Here is a 12,021-nt window from a genome sequence, read left to right as displayed (position 1 = left end):
GAACACAGAGCTGTCACTGTATTTTATGGTTTCTTGTTGTTTTCTTTGTGAATTTTACACATATTTACATAATGTAGTTAATCTAAACATTATGTTATACTTTTATTTTACATTTCTTTTATTTCAAACAGATCCTACGCCATTTTACATAACAAAACTGTGATCAGATTGGTCATCAGTCATCGATCCGTCAAATCGTTGCTCAGATCAGTACAAGGACTGCACTGACCTAAGATGGGATAATTATAGATACATGAATATCCCATTTCATCAAAATAAGACCCATTAATTGTTCAACTAAGTCACTGTTGGCTGTAGTCTTGTATTGTTTTTTCCATAGGCTTCTATGTAGTAAATCTTTAATCTTAAAAATTTTGAAAAAAAAATAGACAAAGACTTTAAACCTAACTTTTGACCAAGTATTTTATTTAAGGAAATGTCAAAAATCAATTTTATGTGCATTTTAGAAAAAAAGACACAAACTTTAGTACACCAGAAAAGGTCATACTAAAAATACCCTTTCTAATTTCACTTTTATTTTGAGCTCATAAAACAGACTCCTTTTCTGAAGCATTATTTTTCATGAAATTACTGTTTTTTTTTCTCAAAAACAAGTTTTTTTGTGTCGTAGCTTGATATTTACCCTGTAATTTTTATGAAAAATGAGAATCATTTGCAAAGAACAAAAACAGGAAAAGGCAAAAAGAAAGCGCACTAATTTTTAATCTCCATGACGTGCATCCGCTGTGGAATATGCAATACAAGACTGATAAGTATACCTACATATAGGATTGAACCACACCCTGTTCTACTTTCTGATCTGCCAAATTGATTATACCATTCATGATTATGAAAACATCATTTAAAGGGAAAAATCTATGGATATTAAAAAGGTTGTCTGAAGAGAGGTTTGTGGTAAGATCCTATATCCAGTGACTGATGACTGAAACAATTAGTAGACCTAATTCTAATTAGATTAATGAATATCAAATTATCATGAGTACTGTTAAACAAAAGCTAGTGTAGAGTACATTTTAAGCAGCAGTATTGGCAAGAACCCTGCAAATTTTTGTATTATGTTCATGACACACCCTAAAAAAGGCTACATATTTTTTTTTCATTTTTGTTATTAAGTTGCTGTGTAGGTCTATATGATGAACATATAATAATTCATTCCAATCTGTCTGATCTTAGGAGATAATCTACATGGAAAACCAAACAGTTTCGAATACATTTCAGTGTCATATACTGAGTTATCTCCCTTAATTTGAATTCTCCGATATATTCTATTTAATTTATATCACTTAAGAGCAAGGGTTATATGAAAAGCCACATGTTAATTTCTGTTTATTGTAACATTTCAATCAAAATATAAAAAAAACAAACAAAAAAAACCCCCCAACAAAAACATTTAGGCTTTCAAACCATGTGCCACACTTTGCAGAGTGCTGAACATTAGTGAGAATTTCTTGAGATATTCCTTAAAGGTTCAAAATTAGTGATGGTAAGAGATCCACAACTGTATTATTGACAGAGGACCTTTGAAATTTGGCCTTATATCCAGATAAATGATACAGTCCAATTAAGTTACAATCAGTAATGTCAGTGCCAAAATGTATGGAACTCCATTGAATGATCAATAATTATGCTTCTGTTGCCAATTACTAAGCACTCGACAAGGTAGCATGTTATAATTTACTGAGTATTACTTAAGGTGGTAGACCTGGGGTAAGGGACGCAACTCTTACAAATCATTGGAATGTTTGTATTCAGCATTTTACATCAATCTCATGTAACTTGGATTGATCTCATTCTGTTTCAAATGAAAGCTTCAAAAGGTTTGGTGAAATTCATCATTTCATGTTCATCGCCTGAATATAGCTGAAATATTGCTGCTTGGGCGTTAAACCCCAACAAACAAACTAACTGATTTCAAGAGTTATGTCCCTTATCCTAGATATGATGGTGGACTTTTTAATTTATATTGAAAATCCCAAATCATTTCTGTCATTGTACAAATACTTCATATCTGGTGTTAAAAAGTCCTACTAAAACCTAGCTGGCTAAAACAAAATTATGTTTAGGAGAGTAAATACAATAAGTTCCTTGCAAAGTCAACAAAAAGAATTAAAAAAAGTTTATAGACAATTACGGCATTTCAATGAAGTGTAAATGGTCAATTTGAACGTCCTTCTGCCCAAAACCTACCAAAACGCAAAAATATAAGAAAAAGTATCCTCAAAAAGTGTTTCCTGTCTTACGAAATTGATTCATGTCCCACAGCCTCTTTTTCAGTTAGTCCCTTAAACAGGACAGTAGCATGAGAAAAAAAGAAAATAAACAAGTTAACCAATATAATTGTTTCATTTAGAACCCAACAAAGGCTAACGACCTCTGTGAATAGCTCAAGGTTGAGAATAGATTCAAAAGATCACTAAAAATTCATGTTTATGCACAGAATATGCAACTTTTCACTCCAAAGCAAATAGAGCCATTATAGTAGAAAATTTGTATGCAAGTTTCGATTTGAATTGCATTAAAAACAACCTAACATTGTTAGAAATGTATTCAATAAATAAACACCTTTTCAAAAATACTCTAAATAATCCAATTAAATTCAATAAATAAAAAAAATATAGAAATGAAAAACCATGTCAATTTACAGAAATCAACGTAAATAGGCCCATCTCATCATCTCGTAAACCTTCTTTATTACAAAATCCTTCACTGCTTTCATCTTTTATTGCAAACACTTTGTCAAAAGTCAATAAAATACAAAAAAATAAAAATATTGTCAATTTAAAATGAATTCAAAATGTCTTTTTTATTAAAATTTTTCTTTCAACTGTGACCAAAATCTATACAAAATGAAAAAGAAATAAATGTCCATTGCTACCTGTCAATAACTTTTGATTGACAGGCGTGCTCAGGTGAAACTGACACCCTAAGATGTTAAACTCATGCTGATTTTTTAAACAACCTGAACTAATTTGAAGTAATTAAATTTGACAAGTCATATCAAACACATTCATTATTGTTAACTCCACACTTTAGGACACATTTCCAAGGAATTGATTAGAAAATTTGCAGATTTTTTTGCCTCTTTCTGACCATGAACTTTTGACAAATGGAACTGATCCAAGACTTTTAAAGTACATGTATCCAAGAAAGACAACAGTTCAGATGAAGGTATGTCACTATTCCCTACTTGCGGAGCTCGGGATGCAGCCATACCTTATCCTGTTTTTGCAGAGTTACCTCCCGTAAGAGCATGTATAATTTGGAAGTCTTTCTAATCGATGTTCGAATTCGGGTGCAGAAAAAAGAGGTAACTCGAATGAAAATGGAATCCCCAGCAGACAAACACAACAATGTTTCTAAAATTTACAGGATGTTTCATTTTGTTGGTAGGTTACAGAAGGATGATTTTCATTTGTATCCCGGGTAAAGAAAATTTATGGCAGGGTCGGTAGAACGAGAAATTCCCTTTTGACTTTCGAGATTTTCTAAATTATCGTTGATATCGGATGGAAAACCTTACGTGTTCCGAATAGACACCTGCTCCAAAGGGAGATAAATGTTGACAAAATGTTGGTCTGCAAGTCGGGAATATTCTGGCTCAGAGCTAACAAGATGACATCATCTTCTCTACATATGATGCCAAAGCCTCATATCAAATTTAATCTAAATCCAATACGTTTTCATGGAGAAATTCTGCTAATAAAAGAGATAAGTGAACAGATATACAGACAGACAGGATGATTCCTTCAAACTGTGACTCATTGATTGTAAGAAATATAATAAACAGTTATATATACATTATATACCTGAAAAAACATACAGGGCGAATCCATTCAACCATGGCTCATTGTTTACAAAGGAGCATAATGAACATTTACAGACAGACAGACAGAATGATTCTTTAATACCCTATCTCTTCATTTGCAAGGGGAAATGATGAAACACTTACAGACAAATAAACAGTTACAGACACGAATTCCTCTAAATGTTCTAATTAAAGGATGTACAAGACAACTTTTGGTTTTGAAAATTATTTAACTGTATTACCACAAGATTTATTGTATATCTTAAGTCGACTCAGATGTAGTAGTCATAAATTGCCAATTGAAACTGGTAGGTTCTTAGCCACTAACAGACCTGAACGAATATGTAATCTTTGTAACGAACAAGAATTAGGTGATGAATTTAAACCTGCATTAGCTTCTAAATGTGTTCAGTTTTGATTCTACTGAATTTTGCTGATAAAATGAAATAAGTTTGTAGTAATGCAATTGATGCAATAAGTGTCGATACTACCTACAGAACATTGTAAAAACAACGTTTTTTTTTTTTCAATCAAAGAAGGTCAATAGCTCAGATCTAATTATTTTTCACCATTACTTCCGAAGATTGCCGACAGAACATTAACCCGGGTTAAAAATACTTAAACCTTGGTAAAAAAATAACGATAACGGATACACAGGTAAGCACATGTTTTGTTGACATTTTATTTCATCTATTTCTTGATCAGTTTTCAAATAAATAATGACAGTTACTGACCATATTTGTGCCACATGATATCACAATGCGTAAATTTCAAAAGGATCCCTGCATTATATTCGATCTTTTTTCTTTAAGGTTTGAGTCCGACGGTCTTCCTTGCCATTGATTAACCACTTTCACTTTGCAATCAGATTTGTTCTTAAAAAAAGCGACCCTTACAGCACATGCATGGATTAAGGTCACCAGAAATCACACGCATACGAATTTATCTAGGTTGATTTTTTGTCTTGCAAGACAATAAATATATAGACACCTATTTCATGTATTTAACACATTTTATTTGTGGATATTGAATGAAATTTTATAGGAAAAGTGCAATTAAGTAGAATTAAGGTATATTTCAACGGATTTTTTTTTTATGAAAATGACAGCTATGGCAGCTTTAATTATCTGTTCAATTGTACGTATTTTAATCAAGAAAGACGTAGATTCTTGCCAAATTACATAACTGACAGTCCAAATACTCTTAGCTATAGGGAATTAATGAATTGTGAAGATAAATTTACTATAATAGGCCTTGCCAGATTTATTAAGATAGCGATATCTATTCAAATGATATTACCTTCTTGTTGTGTTCATTCATTATGTTCAACATTGTTCAGAATTGTATATATGTTTATTTTGTGCTACTATGCTCCATGTGGAGCCTCTTAGTGAAATAAAAAAGTTTCAAAGTTTTAAAAAGTTTCACACAGACTGACAGACAGGCAGGGCGATACCTAGATTCTCTGCCATTTTATCTTCAAGGGTATATTTTGAACACTAACAGATAAACAAACACATTTATTAAAGACACACAGACTGACAGACAGGCAGGGGGATACTTAGAATCTCTGCCATTTTATCTGCAAAAGGATGTATTGAACACTTACATCTGATGGCTTCTTGCTCTTAGAAGCCACCACTAATAACTTCTTCTGTTCAGTAAAAGCATTAGACACCATCTCTCCCTATACAATAAAAGCAATAATATTAATGTTTACATTTCTTCACAATTTTATTTGTGAAATCATTTTTCTTATCAAAATGAACTAGCTCAGTATCAGAAAGGTAGTCCCTATCAAGTTAAAATAAGACACTTAATTTATATGACAATATGATTTTTTTCTTTATATCATCACAGGGCCAAAATTTTATCTTCATGGCCCTACTCCTTTTTGGTCAGTCAAATCCCAGGGAATGGCAGTTTTCAATATTGACATTGATTACAATCAGATAATACATGTACATGTTATAATGTTTAAGACATAAAAATCAATCTCAAAATTTGTTATTTACAATCTTCCCAAGCTGTTGCATCCTTCACAGCATATTTTCCAAAAAATAAATAGATACTTCTCCACAGAAACGCAATGAAGATTTAAGATTCTAAATTTCTAAGAATTTTTTGTCTGTCAAGATGTTTATGCGAAGCATATTTGCAAAAAATATATACATATTTTCTTTTCAACAATTTATTAGCACTTTACAGACCACAAAAATCTTAGATAATTTGAGAAAAAAACTTGTTATCTTTAAAATTAGCGGAAGCCCTGTTAAAATGATTGCTGAGTTAAATTTAGATAATTTCAAAACTTTACAGGGAACAGATGGACATGACATCAGTGTATAGCTCAATTATCGGCATATATAATAAAATGTTTCGCATGGCACAACTTGACATGACTGCAGAGGTCAAACCCTGAACAGTTTAAGCAAGTATGAACACACCATTGAAATTTGATACGGAAGATGACAAGGATAAAAGCATCATATGACCGCAAATATTTTGCAGTCCTAAAAAACTTACCAATTTTGCAACATCTCCACCAATCGTGTTTGATAGACTAACAAACTCTGCAACTGGTCCATTCAAAATATCATCAAAGGCTGTGACAAATGGTGCTGCAGGTCCTAAAATAAACAGATTGGTTAATTGATTGATTGATTAATCTTGGGTTTCCTATTCTATAGCAGATATTTCATGCATTTCGAGAGGAGAAAAACTGACCAAATAAACAGGCCCTCCTGTGTATTAGTTTGACTTGCTGAGCCTTTTGTATTTATCTCAATTACCCTACCCCTTGTATTGTGTTGGCTCACAGAAGCTGCAGCCTATGAGCAAACTAGCTAGTTGTCACTCCATCCCAAAAATTCTGTGTACATGGCATGAAAAGCAGTCACTACAATTATGTAAAATCCTTTTATTCAAAAATGTACCACAGCCAGCACTTTGGCCAACCAATAACCATGAGACTACAAGGTGGTGGTGTTGTAATTAAAACAAAAAATGACAACTTCTCTAATACCCATTGTGACCTTTAATTTCTACTTAAAACATACATGTATACACAGGCAAATATTTTTCATGTGAAATTCATTTGAAATTCACATGAAATAATTTTGTCTGTGTAGAAAAAATGAATCAACAAAACAGAAAACACCTTCTGGATTTGTGATTATAAAATTTTATTTTGAGTTATAAAACATTATACGTCAGAGCTCCAGATAAGGGGAATAAATGAGTAATTACTCAATCTAAATTGGCAAACACCCTATTATTTTGTCATTGAAAGAGTCTTAAAACCCTAAAAAACAGAAACTCAATTTAGAATCCAAGTGCTGCTTCAGCACTGGAGGTTTTTGATTCTTGTGAAAATTGTGGTATCAACAAAATTTCAAAGAATACATGATGTAAATTAAAGCTGATTATACATTATATTTTTTATATCATTTAGAAGTGTTTTTCCCAATACATATAAACTGAATGTCAATCAATACTACAGATTTCTTAAGTATAAACTGTAATCAATGGTTAAACCGTATTCAACTTCACACACATTTACAAATTTTTTTTTAAATTTCAACTTTTTCACAAATTTTTAAACCCGTCCAAAAGTTAGTTAGCATTTACATTCAATAACTATATTAACAGTGAAATTAAAATTAAATAAAACCAACTCCAGTTTAAGAAAATAATTCCCTTGATTAAGATAAGGTTAAAAAAAAAATAGACACTTTTTATCAATTTGAATTTTCTAGCCAATTTTACTTGGTTAAAATCACTTCCTGTTTATTAATTTTATTTGCAAAAACAACAGAGTACTATTGAGCTCAACAGCAATATATTTACTGGATACAAAGAGGTATTGAATGATATTAAAGGAATTACATTTGGACAACATTCTTGTGTAGTGTTCAGAAATAGTAGGGAAGTTCCAGTGATGAACCGGCGACATAAGGTATTTTGATCCTGAAGGATCAAAAACCCAAAAAGTTGAAGGGTGAAAAAGATGCAATTTCTCATTAAGTCCAAAGCATAACAATATGTCTGATAGGAGCTCTACTCAAACTGTTTTCTTTCTTAACAACTGATCATTTTATAGCATTTTCAATGCACTTTAAAAGTCTCAACATGAAAAACTTAGTTGTATGAACTTTGTTCTGATCAATTAGTAAAGGAGTTAGACCTATAGTAAGGGATACAACTCTTACAAATCATTGGAACGTTTTTATTTAGCATTTTCCATCAATCTTGTGTAAGCACCCAAGTAACTTGGACTGATTTCATTCTGTGTCAAATAAAAGCTTGATAGGCTTTGGTGAAATTGAATATAATACAAACATATCACTGATAAATCGCTCAATAAAATTACTTAATATGCTTTCACCCAATATAATTTACAAATGAAGAGTGACCAATTATTTTCTGGAGCTCTGAATACTTGCATATCCAAAAAATTGTTGTCGTTTATTTTGATGATTTGTGACAACAATAGCATACCTTTGGGTATCCTCTCTCTGGATTTCTGATGAACAAAAATGAAGCAGGCATTTATACTGTATCACTGTTTGACTTTTTTATAATATTCACGTAGAAAAAAGCATTTGTTAAACGGCACTGATTGGTTGAAGTCCCAGTTGAACTAGTTACAGGCCGAGAGAACATTATGAATTATTAGCAAAATCAATTCATATTAAGATACAAGTTACTGCATATGAGCATGTCTACAAAAGATCATTAAAACCAGGAAAAATCAAAGTGCTGTAAGCACTGGGGATTTTTTATTCTTGTGAAGATTGTAGCATGATGGACTAAAGTTAAAAAGATTACATGATGTAAAATAAAACTTTAATCATACATTTGCATTTCCTATATTATTTAGAACAGTTTTTCTTAATATGTATAAACTGAATGTCAATCAATTACAGATTTCAATAGTTAAACAGTAACCAATTTCACATACATTTACAAATTTTGTTCTGTTTTACCTTATAATTATTCTCAAATTTTTAAACCTGTCCAAAAATTAATTTCCACTCACATTCAAAATTATTTCAACAGAGCATTATCCTGCACTGTAATTAAACCTAAATGGAACTAAGTTCTGCTTAAGAAAATAATTTCCTTGATCAACATATCAAGACACTTTTTATCAATTTGAAATTTGTAGCCAATTTTACTTGGTTAAAAATCACGGTTCTTCTCTTCCTGTTTATTAATCATAAAATATTGATGACAGATTGAGGTTCTGACTGACAATTGTATTAAGTGGAACATGTTTAGCACATTTAATGTTTTTGGCACATTACTGCAAGAAATTCATTCCCTAAATTCTAATTTATTACTAAACATCCAAAAAGGAGTCCCTAAAATCATCACTTCATTTGATGACTAGATCTTAATTTTATTTACAGAAAATATAGAATATTATTGAGATGAATACTTGCTAGAAACATATTTACAGGTTATAAAAGATGTATTGAATGATATAAAAGGAATTACATTTGGACTATATTTTTGTGTAGTGTTCAGAAAAGTAGGGAAGTTCGAGGCATTAACTGGCGACATAAGGTATTTTGATAAATCAAAAACCAAAAAAAAAAATAGAAGTTGTCATTGACACCACTATCAGAGTTTGCTGTTGTATGGTTTTCCATCATGCTCTGTAACATTACAAGCAGTCTGATTAAAGCCATCCCCTACTATCCAATGTGATATACAGACCCTTGCAGGGATAAAAATGAGCAGTAGCCCAGAAGCCCATGCATGGCTAAATTTTAAGCTGGGCTAACAAACTTTTGGGTAAAATTTAGTGGAACATATAGAAAATATTAAATAATTATGTGGTCTGGGCTACCGGCTTGTATTTCCTAATTTTTACTCCTTTGATAGTAAATAGTAGGTGCTGGCTTAAGTGTAAGTCTTTTTAAGAATCAGGCAAAATGGGAAAAATCAGAAAATAAGCATGTAAAAAAATATATATAATTTCACTCAAAGATGATTTCTCTAATTGTAAAGACCACATTTTGATCTTTGCATCACTGGATTTGTTCAGAAATTTTTAATAGAATGTTAGTGAAAAAGAGGTTTTTGACAGAGTTATCTGCCCTTGAAATGTTGGCTTTTCTTATCTTCAAAACATTTCAATCAAATTATGACTCAATTACCAAAATAATATGGAAAATCTTGTACTTTCTCCTTGATTTTGATAGTCAATAAGGATAACAACAAAATTACTGAACACTTATCCGTTTCACAATCAAGTCAAGTCTTAAATAAATCTGGCAAAATAAATATTACACCAATGGAGTAGCTGGTACCACAATGGTCCAAAACACACTTTCAAAATGGTGGGTTTTTTTTTACCATATTTTGCCCACTGCCTGATTCTCACAGAGACTGACACTAAAGTCAGACTGCATCATTAATATAGTTAAGCATGTCTTAAGTCACCTTGCAAGAGAGTTCACAAAAGACAAGTGGTCTATATTCGCTTGTTAGTTTCATATAGAAAGCACTACATATTGATACATGTATTTTAAACAAAGTCTTGTAAAAACAGGACAGGTAGTTCTTACTTTGTTATAGTTTTCTGAAATTTGATGAACAGTTCATGGACACTTGGACTTAAAATTGGCAAGATTATATATTATATCTCATTTCAAATGAACTTGCAAAATAATAAAATTTAACCCAGGGGCATAAACCAGTCAAAGTCAAACACCCTTTAAGTGTTCTTCTGTAAGTTTAAATGTATATTGGCATGTTTTATTAAACAAGCACCTGTCTAAAAAATTTTAATCACCATATAAGGTATATTGTACCAGCTCTTTGCACCATTTTGAAAGAAAGCAACATTAAACAGTGTAACCTATCTAAATAAACCCTGAATAATTGGAAAATTTGTCTAAACCAAACCCAGAATAATTGGAAAACCTGTCTAAACCAAACCCTGAATAATTGGAAAACATGTCTAAACCAAACCCAGAATAATTGCAAAACATGTCTAATTCAAACCCCAGAATAATTGCAAAACATGTCTAAACCAAACCCAGAATAATTGGAAAACATGTCTAAACCAAACCCAGAATAATTGCAAAACATGTCTAATCCAAACCCCAGAATAATTGCAAAACATGTCTAAACCAAACCCAGAATAACTGCAAAACCTGTCTAAACCAAACCCTGAATAATTGGAAAACCTGGCTAAACTAAACCCTGAATAAATGGATAATGTCTAATCCAAACCCTGAATAGTTGGAAAACATGTCTAAACAAACCCTAAACAATTGGAAAACCTGTCTAAACAAACCATAAACAATTGGAAACCTGTCTAAACCAAACCCTGAATAATTGGAAAACATGTCTTAACCCAACCCAGAATAGTTGGAAAACATGTCTAATCCAAACCCAGAATAATTGGAAAACCTGTCTAAACAAACCCTAAACAATTGGAAAACATGTCTAAACAAACCCTAAACAATTGGAAACCTGTCTAAACCAAACCCTGAATAATTGGAAAACATGTCTAAACCAAACCCAGAATAGTTGGAAAGCCTGTCTAAATAAACCCTGAATAACTGGAAAACATGTCTAAACCAAACCCTGAATAATTGGAAAACATGTCTAAACCAAACCCTGAATAATTGGAAAGCATGCCTATTCCAAACCCTGAATAATTGGAAAACCTGTCTAAACAAACCCTGAATAATTGGAAAACATGTCTTTATTGAAGTCAGAACACTTCTTCAAGCCCTTTCAAATGATTTTAAGTGTATTTTGAACCTTGGTAAACAGGTTACCTGTATAAAACAAACCAATTTTAAAGTCTAAAAGTGTATTGGTTTAGATGGTTTCACTGTACACAACATTAAAGATATAACACATTTTTCTAGCTAGGAAGGAAGTGAAGATTTGTACAAATACAAGACACAAGTACAATTAGGAAATACTAAGTAGATAAGTAGGGAAAAATAACAAATTATGTCATTCTGTCAGATTATATTCTCTGAGATGAAGAATATAAAACGATCTGCAGTGAAACCCCTGAATAAACAAATAACCTGTCTCACACTGATGTCTTCAGAAATTTACTCATATCAATTTCAATTTATTCTGAAACTGTGTACTGTGTAAACTGTCTAAACCAAACCAGTTATTAGGGGGTTCAAGTTAACAGTAGTCCAAGGTCCAGT

At 31.6% G+C, this 12,021-nt stretch overlaps 1 protein-coding gene across 1 annotated transcript in view; it reads right to left on the bottom strand.

Annotated features, from left to right (window-relative positions):
• Positions 1 to 12,021, bottom strand: part of LOC148598208 (adenylyl cyclase-associated protein 1-like) — a 69,170-nt gene that overhangs the window by 46,512 nt on the left and 10,637 nt on the right. Inside the window, exons 3-4 of the mRNA XM_088562563.1 lie at positions 6,353 to 6,456; positions 5,436 to 5,513 (exon numbers count right to left, since the gene is read on the bottom strand). Of these exons, the coding sequence (XP_088418689.1) occupies positions 5,436 to 5,513; positions 6,353 to 6,456 (182 nt within the window). The remainder of the gene's footprint in view (positions 1 to 5,435; positions 5,514 to 6,352; positions 6,457 to 12,021) is intronic.

This window comes from Perna viridis, chromosome 14 (assembly GCF_037379345.1).
Source record: "Perna viridis isolate PV_CMFRI_1.1 ecotype Kerala chromosome 14, ASM3737934v1, whole genome shotgun sequence".
In the NCBI taxonomy this organism is placed as follows: Eukaryota; Metazoa; Mollusca; class Bivalvia; order Mytilida; family Mytilidae; genus Perna; species Perna viridis.
This window is presented reverse-complemented; position numbering and strand designations above follow the sequence as displayed.